Source organism: Rutilus rutilus, assembly GCF_951802725.1.
Source record: "Rutilus rutilus genome assembly, chromosome: 23".
In the NCBI taxonomy this organism is placed as follows: Eukaryota; Metazoa; Chordata; class Actinopteri; order Cypriniformes; family Leuciscidae; genus Rutilus; species Rutilus rutilus.
The window spans coordinates 12,653,167-12,671,606 of record NC_140233.1 but is presented as its reverse complement, the minus strand read 5'-3'; the positions used below and the strand labels follow the sequence as shown (position 1 = coordinate 12,671,606).

Below are 18,440 nucleotides of genomic sequence, written 5' to 3'. Positions count from 1 at the left end.
GTTGCAAGTGGGAGAAGTTAATTTGATTAAAGATTAGGGCACATGAATTTAAAAAATATTGGGGGATTTTTTTTATGTCATTCTGAAAATATAATTATATTTTCTTTAAATAACATGTTCTCCCTAACTACAGGCCTTACTATACTCATATCATAGGCCTATATAACTGTGATATTCTGCAAAACAACAAGATTTTAAACACCTTTTCTTACTGTTTTGAAATCCGTTTTCTCTCACTCTCAGGTACGTCACCAGTGTAAGCTTCACGGTGAATAGCCTACTTCTACACTCTCATCAACGTCAACGTAGTCCATAGCAGCAACAAAAATATATCTTGACCTATGGTTATTTGGGGAGAAACACAGGGGGACGTTTTCACCCCACTCTACCCTAAAGTTATAATAAACACTATGATAGGCTATTCCATAAAAAAAGGATCGTTGTCCATTTTGATTTCATGTTGACTTTAAACAACACCGAAAATAATATTTGAAGTGACTAAAAATGCTTCATAAGTAGCTTACTTTCTATACTTTGTCAACTGCTGGGCATAACAATGATAAAACTATAGAAAAAACAACAAGAATAGGCCTAGCTTAGATAAATGAACGGTTTGGTGTTTACATTTTAGTCGTGAGGGTCATTATTACACGTTTACAATTTTTCGCAATCAAAAATTGCTACATTTCCGACGTTACCAAGAGGAGACGGACGTATTAAACAATTACACACTGCCCTCTCGTATAAAAGTAAGTCACTCAGACATCTTATTTCAATAGAGTTAGGCTACATTACATTACATTGTGTAAAATGAATGAGGAAATACAGAAATAAACATTAAAGTTACCACTGGATCCACAGAAGGGTTGTTAACGTTGATAATAGAATGCAGTCAGTCATTATATGTACCATTGCCATCTTGTGGTAAAAACAGACATAAGCTGTAGTCAAGGAAATGCTTTGTTTCTACACAACATGGGAAACAGAAGCTTTAGTGATTCATTAAAGTAAAATGATCTACTTGCAGTTACACAGAAATGTATGCACGTTTATTTTTTCCATCAAGTAGGGTAAAAAATGACAAAATTATATATAGGCCTGTGTGTGTGTGTACATAGCCTAGATTTCGTTTGGCAATTGACAAAATAAATGAAAGTGCTTGTTATCAGTTTTAACTTTGCCATGTTCAAATCAAACGTAGTTCTGGCAGGTCCATCCCCAGCTCCTCCTCTCATCCACAGTCAGGACTTGGCCTTCACACATTCCTTTATCTTGATTTTCCTTGTTACATTCAATTATTGTCATTCAGAACTTTAATCATATCTGCAATACATTTATGTTGGTTCTGTTCACCCTAAGGAGGGTTATCACTGCTCTCCCATACCGCCAATCCAAACTGCATGCTGTTGTCAATCATCTTTGATGATAATAGTGATCCTGACAGAAATGTGCATAACACTAAAACAAATAGGAGAGAGGCTTGATTTGAAAGGTTAGGAAGAAAAAGGAACAGTGAACATCCTTAAAAATCAATATGTGCTTTTACAGGAAAAGCGAGCAGGAGCAAGATGAAGAGGTGTAATTAAATGGTCATATAATTGGATCTGAACAAGCAATGAAGCAGCTTGTTAACTTGTTACTGTTACCCCATGAGAGCAAGCCAGCGTGCCTGAGCCTGCCATTAGCAGAATGTTGCTCCCATTCTATAAGGATGCAATGAACGACATGAAAAGGAATCAGAGAGGAAGACCTTGTGCGTTTCTCTTTCCGAGGATGACATTCACAGAGGAAGGAGCACGTATATAACAAATATGACAATTATTTTAAGATACGACGTTCAGATGTGATGCATTAACCACCTATAAGAAAAGAATATAAACGCTCTTTAGCAGATTGGAGGTCATGTCTTTCCTGTAAATGTTTTATAAATGGAGTCCTCAGAGGCATGTTTGATGTTCAGGATGAATGCCCTTCTACCTTTGATGTTCAGTTGAATTTCAGGCCAGCGTAACTTTGAAAAATCCACACGCTAAGGGTCCGAACCGTCATGGGCAAACAAAAAAGGTGAGAAAGATGGAGAGAGAGGCGAGAATTAAAGAAAAAAAGAAAGAATTTTTTTTTTAAGAACAAAATAATTGCAACCTAATGGAAGCAACACGTCAATTCAGGACATTACACACAGATCAGTCAATTACCCAGGCGTCCTTTTTTTGTAATTTCCCCCTTTAGATTACACTAATCACCTGCTTTTGGGAGAACAGGAAGTCAGAACATGTATGGTTCATTTGTAATGTTCTTTTCCCATATTTTAAACAAACAGAGCTACATATAGCGAATCATTTTATATTTTCACTGTTTATCTGTTGAATCTTCATTATGGAGATGAAGGAAAATGTATTGTAACAACTTTCCCTTTGTGCTAGACATAATTGATACCTCGAATCACAAGGTTTGTTTAGTTGTCATTAGGAATTTCACACGAAACAATTTCCCATGCACATTTAGCATCAGGTTTCACCACATTGACCAACACTACAAAATTTGTCGGATGTGACCATCTACTTTTCAAAGTGATCAGGCTTCCCACATTTGATTGGGGGAACCATAAAATTGGTGAGAGCACCATATAGGCTTGCATTTAAAAGGGGGCCAGAGTATCAGAGACTTGATGGGGTCTCTTTTGATTTTGTCCATCAGGAAACCACTAGCAACAGCACAGAAACGCCCAATTGCTGCGGTAAATCGTGCTCGACAAGCACCACTCACATTTTCCTTAGGAATTTCAAAATATTATTATACATATAGATCTGAAGTTTTCTAAAGCAGGCACAAGAATTTCAACCCTTCAGGTAGAAAAGTCATTTTCTGGAAAAATCCATCCATTCTGACTAGAAAAATCCATCCAAGATTAGAGTATTTTTCTCCTGTTTAACCGTTCAGACGTCTCAAAACAGATATTCCGTATTAGAATGTTTATATTTATTGGTTGTTATAAAGCACAAAACAAAATACAGCGCTCAAGCACTGTAGCATATGGAGTCTGTCAAGATCAAATTAGACCGTCATTTCGATTTGCAGCCATTTTGAAAGAATCCAATAAGAACGTTAAAGCGATTTTTCAAGCACAGGTTCCCCATGTGGACTTGGATGGTTTTGAATGGAAGTAAATTACCCCCAAACAGCCTTCCACTTAAACAAGGACAAAGAGGGCCCATGTCTGCCGGTTATCCCTGCGGTATTTTGAACGCCGTAAGCATCTGTTCCAGTGAGTGAAGTGAACAGAGTCTATCAGTGACAAGACGGCTTAAAGTACAGCACTCAAGAATGCAGCCGTGGAATGGAAAGATCTGACAATCACAAATGGGCAAGATGATTCATCCATGTTTAATGTAGATTTTGTAACATTTTCAAGTGCCGATAAAACATGAACATTAAGTTTTACAAATGATGCTACTGGAATGATATCAACCAAAACAAGGTATAAAAAGTTGTAGCTTCCACCAAAAGTTGCGCTAACGCTAATTAAATCCGTTTTTCATGTTAAATACAAATTTTTCCTCAATAACAATCCAAGACACCATGTTTTAAGACGTAAGAAAATAAATAAATTGAAGTCTGATACAAATTTATGCGGCAACTTTTTTTTGTTGTTGATGCAGATAGTGGACAGATTTAAAAACATCAGCAAATAAATCATGACTAAGCATGACAAATTAAGATATGAAGTGAAACAGACACTCATTACAACAAACAATTATTTGGCCAGACACTTGATAATATAAGCAAATACTGTGACTTAAGAGAATATAGTGTTTTATGTGATATATAATGTAGTGCAAGCTGGATATTTTATGAATGAATACACTTCAAACAGATTAAACAGCTTTTACATTTCCACAAATAAAAGCCGAAGTTATGCTAGACTTCAATGCATCATCTGAGGAATGGAATGCTTTCATTAAAAAAAAACATTAGTATGCATAGTGTTTTTTTTTCTTTAGTGTTTTTACATCCATCAAGATGACACCTAGACACAATTATTAGCCGTATAGTTATATAATAATAATTAACAGCATATTTTGTTTGTCAGCCTCATAAAAAACTCGTTATCTCATAAACGCGTTACCCGTTTCGACTCATTCCACGTGTCTGTACTTGGTGAAAAGGTTGTAAAGAACTCGAAGTGTTGATTTTAGGTCACAATTCACAATATCTGGAACAAAACAGAGGAACAAAAAAAAAAAATTGACTCATTTTGACATTTGAGAACAAAAGCTTTTATACAGTTACGATTCTGTCTCAATCTGAAGAACTCCTTGAGCAGCTAAAACACACATTCAGTGCATAGTTTCTTCAGGTCCAGTTCTTGTTTGAATTGATTTAAAGCATGAAGTGGATTTATGCAATGTTAAATAATGTACCAGACTCTTCAAGGACTCTGAATGGCATTATATGAACAACACTACCAAACCTAGACACACATTCAACTTGAAATAATTCAAATACATACAGTCAGGTCCATAAATATTGGGACATCGACACAATTCTAATCTTTTTGGCTCTATACACCACCACAATGGATTTGAAATGAGATGTGCTTTAACTGCAGACTTTCAGCTTTAATTTGAGGGTATTTACATCCAAATCAGGTGAACGGTGTAGGAATTACAACAGTTTGTATATGTGCCTCCCACTTTTTAAGGGACCAAAAGTAATGGGACAGATTAACAATCATAAATCAAACTTTCACTTTTTTATACTTGGTGGCAAATCCTTTGCAGTCAATTACAGCCTGAAGTCTGGAACGCATAGACATCACTAGACGCTGGGTTTCATCCCTGGTGATGCTCTGCCAGGCCTCTACTGCAACTGTCTTCAGTTCCTGCTTGTTCTTGGGGCATTTTCCCTTCAGTTTTGTCTTCAGCAAGTGAAATGCATGCTCAGTCGGATTCAGGTCAGGTGATTGACCTGGCCATTGCATAACATTCCACTTCTTTCCCTTAAAAAACTCTTTGGTTGCTTTCGCAGTGTGCTTCGGGTCATTGTCCATCTGCAATGTGAAGCGCCGTCCAATGAGTTCTGAAGCATTTGGCTGAATATGAGCAGATAATATTGCCCGAAACACTTCAGAATTCATCCTGCTGTTTTTGTCAGCAGTCTCATCATCAATAAATACAAGAGAACCAGTTCCATTGGCATCCATACATGCCCACGTCATGACACTACCACCACCATGCTTCACTGATGAGGTGGTATGCTTTGGATCATGAGCAGTTCCTTTCCTTCTCCATACTCTTCTCTTCCCATCACTCTGGTACAAGTGGATCTTTGTCTCATCTGTCCATAGGATGTTGTTCTAGAACTGTGAAGGCTTTTTAGATGTTGTTTGGAAAACTCTAATCTGGCGTTCCTGTTTTTGAGGCTCACCAATGGTTTTCATCTTGTGGTGAACCCTCTGTATTCACTCTGGTGAAGTCTTCTCTTGATTGTTGACTTTGACACACACACACACCTACCTCCTGGATGTGTTCTTGATCTGGCCAAATGTTGTGAAGAAAAAGCATGTTGTGACCAAATGCTTCAGAACTCATTGGACGGCACTTCACATTGCAGATGGACAATGACCCGAAGCATACTGCGAAAGCAACCAAAGAGTTTTTTAAGGGAAAGAAGTGGAATGTTATGCAATGGCCAAGTCAATCACCTGACCTAAATCCGACTGAGCATACATTTCACTTGCTGAAGACAAAACTGAAGGGAAAATGCCCCAAGAACAAGCAGGAACTGAAGACAGTTGCAGTAGAGGCCTGGCAGAGCATCACCAGGGATGAAACCCAGCGTCTAGTGATGTCTATGCGTTCCAGACTTCAGGCTGTAATTGACTGCAAAGGATTTGCCACCAAGTATTAAAAAGTGAAAGTTTGATTTATGATTGTTAATCTGTCCCATTACTTTTGGTCCCTTAAAAAGTGGGAGGCACATATACAAACTGTTGTAATTCCTACACCGTTCACCTGATTTGGATGTAAATACCCTCAAATTAAAGCTGAAAGTCTGCAGTTAAAGCACATCTTGTTCGTTTCATTTCAAATCCATTGTGGTGGTTTATAGAGCCAAAAAGATTAGAATTGTGTCGATGTCCCAATATTTATATATTATGGACCTGACTGTACACAAACAATCATACACACAGTATAAAGACTACTTTCATACACTATAAATAATAGAAGTATATAGAGAGAGCTGTTTAATTGTGGTATTTGTGTAGTATTTATAATAGCATGTGTAGAATAGTACTTTTGAAAACGGGTTTATATATATATATATATATATATATATATATATATATATATATATATATAAAAACGACACCGTTATAGTCTCCATGTAAACTACAAAAATACGAATCTGTGAAAATGGTGACATCATGCGCATGCGTATTACGTGTTCAGTCTATAGGCATATACGTTTTCTTTACAAAGTGACATCGCCAACTACTGGCCTGGCGGCATAATTCAGCAGCGTTTTTAATCATTTTCGCGGATCCGTGTGAACGGGATTGTTTTGACAATGTTGTCGTTGTTGCGCAAAAAAACGCAAAGGAAAACGTTTATGTTTTTAGTACATTGTTGTCGTGTAAACATACCCTGACTATTGTTACGGGAGGGAAATAGTACTATTTAATTAACTATTCTTAAAGGCAGGGTAGGTAGAAATGGTCTAAAAATTTTATTTTTCAAATTTGTTTAAACTTTATGTACATATCAATACATAATTAAAATGTAAGTACTCTGAAAAAGAAAGTATCAAAATCGAGTGTCTGTAGACCTCTCACGACTGTTTTAAAGACATCTCATTATTTCCATTCACTCCACCCCCTCATTTCTGTGCTTCTTCCAAAGCCACGCCCCCAAAACACATGAACGCGCGACTCCGACCGCTGAGCTAGAGGACGCATTATTTACCTGAGACAAGCGGAGGGGAAGGGGCATTTTTTTGCCTGGTTTGCCTTCACTAACTGCATATGCCGGTACTGTAAATTTAGATTGCTCTTTCTCTGCCATTGTTTTGGTATTCCTAGGTTCAGTGCCTTCTTCTTCTTCTTCGATAGATTTTATTGGCAGCTTGCAAACATAGTGCATTACCGCCATCTACTGGACGGAGGTGTGATCAGGTTCCGTGCCTCTCGCACTCCTCAAATCAAACGGTCGCGCGCAAGTGGGCAGGTGCTGTGTGGCAAAAGGGTGGTTGCCATGGTTGCGAGAGAGTGACAGTCGCCTAGCCAATCCTTTGATTCGTCCCGAATCGAAATAATGAGCTGTGTTTAATACAGATTAAACGGTCTAGAGTCACTTGATTTTTATACTCTTTTTTTCAGAGTTCTTACATTTTAATTATGTATTGATATATATAGAAAGTTTTAACAAATTTGGATCTTTAATTTTTAATAAATCCTACCTACCCTGCCTTTAACTGAATGAAAATGACTAACTAAATATTAAGTGTAGGAAAAGTTCTAACTAACTATTCTTAAGGAAAGAAAAGTGCTAATTAATTAACTGAAGGAACTAACTAAACTTTTTTAAATAATTTTGATAAAATTATAATAGTAATAGTCAAAAACTGAGAATTATGTATAAGATATACTGCAAACAAAAAATATAGATTATATGAATAAAATTTAATTTACAGCACAACCCAAGAAACGCCTGTTTTTAAATGTAATTTAAATATTTTTCAATTATCTCTGAAACTTCCATATGCGAGGCATTCAAGAAATGAACTTTCAGGTTAAAAGAGCAACATTTGAGAATTGGCAAAACATCAGTAGCAGAGTACAGCCCTGACAAGACAAATCTTTTTACAATGATAGGATTTGCAGAAAACAAAGGCATAATTACCCTCAGGCCTGGGTTTGGGCCTCTCCAGGCCACCGTCCTGCATCAGCTCGAAGGAGAAAGACACATTATGAACCTGCAGATAAAAAAAAGAAACAACCATATTTTGACACCTTGAAGAAGTACAAAATGGGGTACGCATAAAAAAAAAAAAAAGAAAAAAAGTGATTTCCCAAAACTGGACAGTAGAAGGACCTAAAGCAGTTATCTCTGAAATCCACACATAAGCACTGGATATTAGAAGGGAGCCACACATCACACCACTTATCCGTTTCCTGTGCAGAGGCAGATTACAGATGCATCCTGGTGCAACATGCCCATTTGGCACGGGCCGGGCCTGCTGGATGTGACCCAGGTGAGCAGCCTGTACTCTGGGCTGACTGTCAACACCACCCCCTCTCGATGACACTCAACACAGCACACCAGGATGGCCTTCCACACTGAAGCACGTTAACCACCCATGTACTCAGAATTTATACCTTTTGGTCAAAATTCTCAGGGGTCAGGAAGAAGTTGTAGAGGGGGACGAAGTATCCTTCTAGAAGTCCCATCAGCAGGACCAGATACACACCATCTGCAAACTACAAACACGCCTCAGTCAGAACAACTCACACACGCACAAATCGCAAATTTACATAAAACAGAGTTCTGCTTTAAGAAATAATACTTTTATTCAGCAAGGATGCATTAAAGGGATAGTTCACCCAAAAATGAAAATTTGGTCATTACTTACACTCATGTTGTTCCAAACCTGTATGAGTTTCTTTCTTCTGTTGAGCACAAAAGATACTTTAAAGAATGTTGGTAACTAGACAGTTGACGGGACTTTTTTCCTACTATGGAAGTCAATGGCTACCGTCAACTGTTTGATTACCAACATCTTCTTTTGTGTTTAACAGAAGGGAGAAACTCAAAGGTTTGGAACAACATGAGGGCGAACTATTTTTGGGTGACCTACCCGTTTAAATTAATCAAAAGTGACAGTGAATCAATTTCTATTCATCAAAGAATCACGGTTTCCACATAAATATGAAGCAGCACAACTGTTTTCAACATTGATGATAATAAGAAATGTTTCTTGAGCAGCAGAGCAGCATATTAGAATAATTTCTGAAGGTTTTATGCTGAAAATTCAGCTTTGCATCACAGGAATAAATTCAATTTGAAAATATATGAAAATAAAATTACATTTTTACTGTTCTAACTGTCTTTTTGATTAAACAAATGCAGTCTTGGTGAGAATAACAGACTTTTTTTTTTAAATCTCACTGACCGCCAAACATAGAAATCCTTTAGCATCTTATCAGTTGATTCATATTTGGCAACCGTAAACAGCCTACATATGAACTACTTTATTTAGTGAAGAATAGTGGCTTAAATTTCAGTATATTTCTGACATAAAGCCATCATATGAATTCAGAAAACTTTAAATATAAAGTACAAATTGAATGAGCTACTTCAAATTCTATTTTCATGGAGCTTTTGTGTCTGTTTTGAAGATTGAAAGCTTCAGTTCCCATAATAGTTTCATGTAAAAGATCGACTGGAACAGCCAAATGGACTGTGGCACGTGACATGAAGAGAGATTAATGATGACAGATCTGTAATTTCATTACGTTTATTGAACAAATACCCTTTTATCATGTTGTTGCTGCTACCATTTTATAAAATCACTGTAACGGATGATTTCTCATGGCTTAGCGCTTTAATTTACCACAGTCACAGGATATTACCTGTGTATCCAGTTCAGCAACCTCCAAGTTCAGTTTATTCAGGTGTTTGTTGACGAAGGTGATTAGAGTCTGTGGAAAACAGATGCATATGTGGTCAGGCTTGTCTTAGGATGTCAATTCGGCTAATACTTGTGCTCTTTCATACCTTCTTCACGACATTCAGCTTGTCAGGAGCATGATCAAACAAGGTATCAAAAGCATCACGCTCTACATGGAAGAATACATCCATGTATTAGAAAACAACTGAAACATTTACACAATCATTCAAAAGTTTTGGGGTTGGTAAGATTTTCATTTTTCTCTTATAAGCTCACCAAGACTGCATTTCTCTATCAAAAATTACAATCACAACATTACAATTTAAAAATAACTGTTAACTTTTAATATTACTTATTATAACATGTAATTTATCACTGTAATTCTCCAGTCTTCAGTGTCACATAATCCTTCAGAAATCATTCTAATAGGCTGATTTGCTGCTCAATAAACATTTCTTATAATTCACAATTTGAAAACAGTTGTGCTGCTTAACATTTTTGTGGAAACCAGGATACTTTTTTTCCAAGGTCAAAAGAACAGAATTCATATGAAAAATATTTTAAAACATTATAAATGTTTTTACAGTCAACTATTGATCAATTTAATGCATCCTTGCTGAATAAAAGTGTATATATATATATTTTTTTTTTATCTTACTGACTCCAAACTTTTGAATAGTAGTGTATATAACATCTAAATTATATAAATTTTAATAATACTTACCATGCCTGCCAGATAATGCCCTATGAACAAAGAACACATCTATTAAATTATGACTGAACATGCGGTTAGAAAAACATCACATGATAATTCCAGCTACTCTAGGGGAGATGATTATATTATATTATATATATAATATTATTATTATAAATTATTATTATTATTATTATTATATATAGGTAACATAGCAGTCTTTGGCCGATATTAGAGGAGTTTTTTTTTTTATATTGCATATTTAAATGTTCATGCTCATTTCCTCTTTGCTATCATTAAATGCTCGATTAAAGTTAATCTTTAAAAACACAGATTTAATTACATAGTGAAATCTTTAGCAAATCTCAAAATGAATATCCAATTTTAGCTTTTTTTTTATATTTAGACAATCGCGTAGAATTTTAATATCGACCATTTGGTTATAACAGAAAAATAAATAAAAAATTGGCTTATTGGTATCATCAAGAATTTTTATATCAGTGCATTATCGCATGTTATGCATTTCATGTATCTCTTGTACAGCATGGGAGGTCATTTATCTTTCGTAATGCTACAGTCACTGAAATCCAGAAAAAAAAGAAAGAAAAAAAAGTCAGCTGCTATTTGGGCGTGTGGAAGGGTGATCAAATTGATCAGGCAAGTCTGGGACTGCCCTGGACAGGGCTTTCTCCCCATGAGGCCCCCTCCTCTCACTCTCTAATCACTCCTGCCAGCCATCAGCCTGGGCAGCAGCAGCTACTGTGTGTGTGATAACAGCCTCAGGAAGTATTCCACAAACACACACACACGTGCAAAAACACACACTTATCTCCCCAGCTGCCAGGTGCCTGCTGGACCGCTCTACAGTCAGCTGTGAACATATGTATGTGTGTGTGTTTCCACACAAAGGGTGACAAAACAGCGCTATAGGCTAACCCAGACGCCATCTTGTAATCAGTGATCTACTGCACAATGATTGAAACATATGAAAGGAATCATTACAAAAGATGCAAAAGATCATTAAACCCTGATATTGGCACATTTACGAACACATGGGGGTGACATTTGGAAATTAGGGATGCAGCATTGACGTACTCGGTGTTGCCAGTGATCTCCTCCATAACCTGACGGGATTGGAGAATGCCCTCTCGTTTCTAAAGGAAAAGAAAAAGGGAACAGATTGGATATCACCAAGAGTCAGAATTCTCAGAATTCCACCATCGTTTGATATCAAAATATCTGTAATGGGAAAACAATGAGTTCCTCTAGTCAGGCACAACGGGAGAATTACAGGACGATGAAATTTGAGACCACTTATTTTAATATGATCCATTCTCCTACATGAACTGTAAAATTATGCAAAAAAAAAAAAATAATTGGAAAGAGCTTTGGCATTCAGGATTCTCACTTTTTTTCCCCATTAATTTCTATGATTTTCCCAGTTGTTTGTGATTTCTGTATATTGATTCTTAAGAATAATTTTATAAAAAAAAATTGTTTATGATTTATATTTCCATTTTTAATTGACTATACACACACACACACACATTTTTATTTAGAAAGATTTAATCAATTAGTAGTTTAAATATGATATCAAATGTAACATTGTCATAAAAATTATATTTAATTATATACATACATATTTGTATAGTATCTGGTTGCAGTCCTCAAAGTTTCTATAGTCAATGGAAACTTGAGATTTCCAATATTTCCTGATATTTCCAAGTTTTCACTGACTATAGAAACTTTGAGTACTGCAACCATCTGTATTTGACTCAATATCAAAAGGAAGACAATACAGAGAGCAAAACAAATTAAAAATGACAGCATCAACATCAGCAAGCTAGCATTAGTTACTGAGGCTAATTAGCTTTAGATATTGGGGATAATTAACTAGAACTCCATATTTAATTCTGTCTCCAATGATTGCAAGGAAATATTGACTATTATCATTTGTAACATTGAAGTAAAGCAAGAAAATATCAAAAGGAATCATGACAAAATACAGATGAAAGTAAAGCTAATTAGCTTTCATCTGCACTTTCTATTCTGACTTGCTTTCTTTCCTAAAATATATTGACAATAATTGGTATGTCAACACTCAACATCAACAAATGTACCTTTTATTTGATTTTGTGGAGATTTGTGAGAAGAATTTATATGAAAAGTTAATCAGAGAGCGTTTTAAACGCAAATAACAACAAAGATTTATTAGCAGTTAGCATCACAGAGTCTACATACCTGGACCACAACCACCTGAATGGACACATGGTCAGGGAGGCGAATGGGCGCTCTGAAGTGCTGTGAAACCGCCACCAGCAGGTGAAGGATGGCCACAATGCTCTTAGCGTGAACCGCTAGCAAAAAACAAAACAAAAAAGAAAGTCACCATGAAATCAACTGATAATTATTTATCCGTACACATCATTTTATAAAAATTTGTGTGCCCTCGTTATCTTTACTCAATTTCCCCTCCCTCTAATTACACGTTTACTGGCGCAACCTGTCACTCACATGACATCACAGCAATAGTAAACCACAACCATCTGATCAATTCCCGATGGGCAAAATTAATTGTAAATTTATTACATTTTAGTAATTTCACTTAGATATCCATAAGAATAGGGAAGAAAAGACTATCGCAACTTCCATTTCATGCCGACTTTAAATCTTAACATTCCTTGAATGTATTAAAACCAGTATTGGCACGAAACAAGCTGAGAAGTAGCCTTAGATCTGTGAATTGTTACTTAAGGACACAGGACTGATGTTCTCCTCCATTTAATACGAAAATCAATAGCGCATAAATCTTTCTGCCTCATAAAATGAACTGCAATCTCTTTAGTGTCTCTTCCACATAAGTAGAGTGATTGAAATCCTCTAAAAAACACTGTTGCATCACCTTAAGTGTTTCCCAAGCCTTTGAAACTCAAAGCTATGAGAAACACCCATCAATAGCATTTTAAACAGACCTTACTTTGTCGTAAAGCCATTTTGTGCACCACGGCATGTCTAAGTGGACACTTTAAGCCAGGTCCATATTTAACATCACATAACACTTGTCTTGTCTTATTTAGGATCATTTGAACAAATCATGATGAAGCTCTAGGGACCTACAGTCGACGTTCCACTTGATGCTCCTGGTGGAGACCTTCAGCGCGTCATTGATTCTCTCCAGAACCGTCTGCAGCTTCTGCTTCTGGGCAATCTCAGATTGGGTCACCTCTGCAACATTTAGCTTCTCACCTTCAAGCTTTTCTACAGGACAGAAACACAAGGCCAAATCAGAATAGGGATGTGGGGGTAGATCTCAAGGAGTCTAGGTAGAACTTACTTGGTTAAGTCAAGTCAAATAAAACCAATCAGAAGAAGCCATATAGTCAAATAAACAGAGATTTGTACCAAAGAGCTTCTGGAGAACCTGTCCGTCATAAAGATCTTCAGCCAGGTCCTTCACAATGATCCTTTCCCCAACCAGAACATCATTGATCCAGTCGATAAGCACCTAATTTAGGCATAATCATGGTGGTGGTTTGTAAAGACATATGGGTGAATAAATAATGGCAGAATTGACATTTTGGCTTTAAACACAAACCTTCATGAGTTCCTGGAGTTTTCTGTCATTTTTCGAGTTTGGGTCCACCATAGTGCGGACTTCATTTTCCTCTGTGAGGGAAATAGACAGACAGAAAGAGGGAGAGGAAGGTGTAAGGGCTTATTATTAACCTGAGGGAGCATCAATTGAACGATCAGGCTACGGGTTCAGTACCTAGCATGATGTCCTCAGGATGAAGCTCAAAAGGTGTGGGACTCATCGGGAGATTAATGGCGTTCATCCCCTCCTCCTGCAGCTCCGATACTATAGGAGACAGGACACATCGGGTGAGAGGTAACAAATTATTTCTGAATACAGTGGCCAAAAAAAAAGAAAAGAAAAGAGAAATGAAATCGAGTGTTTTATTCCTTGTGTTATTGCTGTTTTATAAGGTTTAAAAAGATTTCTATTTCAAATAATTGTTTTTTTTTTTACTTTCTATTTATCAAAGAATACTGAAAAAATACGAAGCAGCACAAATGTTTTCAACATTGATAATATCCCAGATAGCACACGTAAGTCTGCAAGATGTCTGTTAAAGATCACTTTATCTGGAAAGCATCTGCTGTTAACTAACATCTTTAAGATGTCAGTTTTACATACATTCTAAATCATAAACATCTTAAAGACATTTTCTAAATGTCTATTTGACATCTGACGGGAAAAGTCCTATAGACATATTGCAGATGAGCAAACACTCTAAAAAATACGTCTTCCAGATGTAAACGCACATCAAATAGACGTCTCAGTGACGAAATAATAATAAATGTTTCTTGAGTAGCAAATCAGCATATTAGAATGATTTCTGAAGGATCATGTGACACTGAAGACTGGAGTAATGATGGTGAAAATTCAGTTTAAGTACATTTTGAACTATATTCAAATAGAAAAGAGTTGTTTTAAATTGTAATAATATTTCAGAATATTACTGTTTTTACTACTTTTGATCAAATAAACTGGTGAGCATAAGAAACTCCTCTCGAAAACATAAAAAAAATCTTACGACCCTATTAAATAAATACAATAAAACTATATTAAAGCTGCAGTCTGTAACTTTTGGCGCTCTAGCGGTTAATAAACAGAACTGCATGCGTCTTGCTGAAAAACAATGTAGCCGGAGCTACTTCTCTCTGTTTATATCTATGATGACGAATCACGCAGGTACTGGGCTACTCCACAGCGGTACGACCCGTACCAGTCTAAAATAGTCCGAATATAAACACTTACTGCAGCTTTGAATTAAATATTATTGTTTGTGCAATAAATAATAATATTTAGCCAACAGAGACATCATGATAAGTTTTCAATAAGCAACTACCAAGAAATGACAAAAAAACACCTTAGCAACACCCTGGCAACCGCCCACAACACTATCATCACGGCTCATTTTCAGATGAAAATGTTTTAAAAAATCCTATATTTATTAGACTTCAGGAAAACGTCGACATTCTCAGCATCCTCTGAGAAAAACCCGAGACTCCAGCTCTTCGCTCCAACAGCAACCCAGCATGCATCACTGTCTACAGCGCTGATTATGGGGATGCGAACATCCTGTGCTGGATTCCAGAGGCCTCCCATGGAGGACGATATCCTATTAATCAACACCCTCTCGACCTCACGCACAGCTGCTCTCCTGCTGCTTCTTCTCGCTGACACGAGGGGTGCATCCAATCCAACGGCACGACAAAGATGTCATGTAACTTGTATTATGGGGAGCGATGAGGTTAACATGGGTGACTGCCTGGGACGATGTTTAACAATGAGCACCACAATTTCTTCAGAAATATTAGCTGAATATATCATTAACGAGAAGATCTCTCTTTTATGGCGCTTTTTTGCACTCTTTGAAGCTGAAACATCATTATATGGAGAGAATTGCATAGGAACAGCATATAGGAGTGACATGAAAGGTGACTAAATAATGTTTTATTACATTTTATTTCACCAACCATTTAAGTTGTAGCAGTAATCCTGTGTAATTTATATTTTCAATTGCAACTAAAGCAATAAACATGAAATGCACGGCATTTTGTGAAATAGCCCTTTTAAAAATCAAATCCTACATCAATTACCCATCCGGATCACAGTTCTCGTCCTGTGCGTGGGTGAATATGAGACGGAGCAATAGGCAGTCAGAGAATCCGAAGGCTCAGCTGCGTTTTCCTCTCAAACGGCCTTGCAAGTGCTGATGGATGCCGTGCAATCATTACAGAAGTGCACTCAGGGAATCGTGCAAACCCAGAAGAAACACTTGAATGTAATGGGTAGCGGCACAGAGACTAATTTACTTACTGGATAAGAGGACAACAACAAAACTAATATATTTTTTATTTGTTAAGGATGTGGATCACCAGAAGTTGTCAGGATTATTATTGGGTATTGCGGTCTAGTTTCGCAGCTGTTCTTGCCTCAAGGCTGAGATGACTGTTCTCATTCCTGTACAATAACAATCTCAAGCCCCGTCCAGACAGAATACCTTACATGGTTAGAACAACACTGCCAAAGCTGAGTGTTAGCTGAAGACAGAGCTTAAGAACACTTTATAATGTGCCAACGTGTGATTTAGACTATAAAAAGGCTGATTATTGCTACTCAAGACTGTCGTTTAGAGGTTTTCGTCAGAACGATTCGATGACTCAGTCATTTTTAGGTGTGGGTGAATATTTTGAAAGGTTTTTTTATAATCATGTCTCCAAGGTAAATACTTTAAAGTGCTACTTGCCAAAATGGAGCATAAAAAATGACAAATAAATTTCGGAATAACTAATGTTAAAATCTTAAATGAACCACTTTGCGTGAATGTGACACATTTATGATATCAGTTTATGTTATTGAGCACAGTAGAGTGCAACAGCGTCCACTCACTTTTTCAGTGGCCTTGGTTCGGGAAGTAGGTTTCCAACAGGGGTTTTTTTTAAAAAAAGAGTCTTCATTAAAGAGTTAGAAGCCAAAACCCAAACAGCTACCAGGTGAATTACGAGGTGAATAACCTTCCCCTTTTGAAAATCTGACAAAAAGACCAAGGCACAAAACTGTGTACTTAACAGCTTTAATGATGGAAAAAACTACAATCCCATGAAGCACTGCAAATGACAAATGAAATAAAAATAATGGATACATATAAAACTATTGATTTAAAGGTTATGTATACAGAAACAATAAATGTAACATTTATATATATATAACTGACTCATTTACATCATTTGCACTGTTTCAAGGGAGTGGGCGAGCACTAAAGAGTTATTTTGGTGCAGTTTGCTTGTCTTCATTCTCTGATTGGTGGAGCTTCTCTGCAGAATCATGGGTATTGTAGTAAGAATTCCACTGTTAAACGATTATTTACAAAATAAGAAATAATGCGGTCTGACAGCTTCAACAGAAGCAACAACCTCAAAGCTCACAGTATGATTGTTTATAATTACATTTTCCTACAGAGAAAATAAATCCAATTTTTACTTTTGCAAGCTGACAGCTGTTGCATAGCCTAATCTAATTATTAGATCTAAATAAAAAATTTCTGCTATTTGCCTTTCTGAAACAACTTAATTTTCGCCACCAAATCAAATCATTTGACAATTTATCGGTTTTAGGACGAGCTAGAATTTTCGATTCAATGAGTCGATTCAACTGCGTTAGAGAAGCGCAAGGGCCGATTTAGTGAAATGATTCATTGAAAAGATCCGACTCAAAAGAGCGATTCGTCCGAACATCGCTAAAAAGCTGCACAAACTTTATGGTGTAAACATTATATTTCTAGCTACTTTAAACACACCCCGTTGTCGTTTCTTTTGAGGTTTTTAAAATATAGCCTACACAAGAAACAGAGATGTTGACAGTGTTAACAAACGACTTCCGAAGTTATGCGGCAACTTTTAGCCTACTTTCAAGCAAAAACGGTCATGACTAGATCAGCTGTTCAGTATTTAAAACGCGCAGAACATCACTCCTGGCAAAATAGACTTTTTTTTTTAGCTCAATCTACCTTCTTTCGCCTTTTTTCTCCTGGCCAGAGTCCCACCAAGTTTTCCCAGAAATGAGTCATCTTTCTTTCTGGAGGACGGAGACTTTGGAGTTGGCGACTTGGGAGAAGACGGAGATTTCTGCGGGGAAGAAGCCATCAGTAACAGTCAGGGGCAGAAAAGTGTAAATAATATGTGATTTCCCCCGCTGAGGGAGTGCGTAAAATCCCAGGAACAGGAACGGAAACGGAATTCCAGCTATTTGCCCAGCCTTCTAAACCGAGCTTCCCTTTTCCTTTGATCCCACCCTCTTTCCTGAGGGAGACTGTTCAGAAAGTTATTCGTAGTGACACTGGGCTGCCATCTGAGCTGCCATTATATCATACAAGACTGCAATGTTATTATTACAGACTAGAGCTACAAAGAGCCAAAATAATCCGTACAAAAATAAATCTAACAAAATAATGAAATATAAAAAAATCACTGATTTTGCTAAATTTAATTAGATGTGGAAAATGTAAGA

The 18,440-nt window shown here is 36.7% G+C and overlaps 1 protein-coding gene across 1 annotated transcript; it reads right to left on the bottom strand.

Moving 5' to 3' along the window:
• Positions 1-3,365: 3,365 nt before the first annotated feature.
• On the bottom strand, positions 3,366-18,237 carry parvaa (parvin, alpha a). The gene is made up of 13 exons (XM_084396292.1): positions 17,941-18,237; positions 14,133-14,222; positions 13,959-14,029; positions 13,766-13,868; positions 13,481-13,621; positions 12,605-12,720; positions 11,459-11,517; positions 10,394-10,413; positions 9,777-9,838; positions 9,632-9,700; positions 8,378-8,479; positions 7,902-7,974; positions 3,366-4,213 (listed from the first exon to the last, which is right to left on the bottom strand). The coding sequence occupies exons 1-13, from the start codon at positions 18,074-18,076 to the stop codon at positions 4,137-4,139; spliced, it is 1,119 nt and encodes a 372-aa protein (XP_084252418.1). The 5' UTR covers positions 18,077-18,237; the 3' UTR covers positions 3,366-4,136.
• Positions 18,238-18,440: the final 203 nt, after the last annotated feature.

What these genes read in the sequence shown, in the direction of transcription:
- parvaa (XM_084396292.1), bottom strand. Translation starts at nt 18,076, where the DNA reads ATGGCTTCTTCCCCGCAGAAATCTCCGTCTTCTCCCAAGTCGCCAACT. An exon ending in TCCTGAGGACATCATGCTAG is followed by an intron (nt 14,030 to 14,132) that starts GTACTGAACCCG and finishes TTTCCCTCACAG; the next exon opens with AGGAAAATGAAGTCCGCACT. An exon ending in GGCATTATCTGGCAGGCATG is followed by an intron (nt 9,839 to 10,393) that starts GTAAGTATTATT and finishes TCTTCCATGTAG; the next exon opens with AGCGTGATGCTTTTGATACC.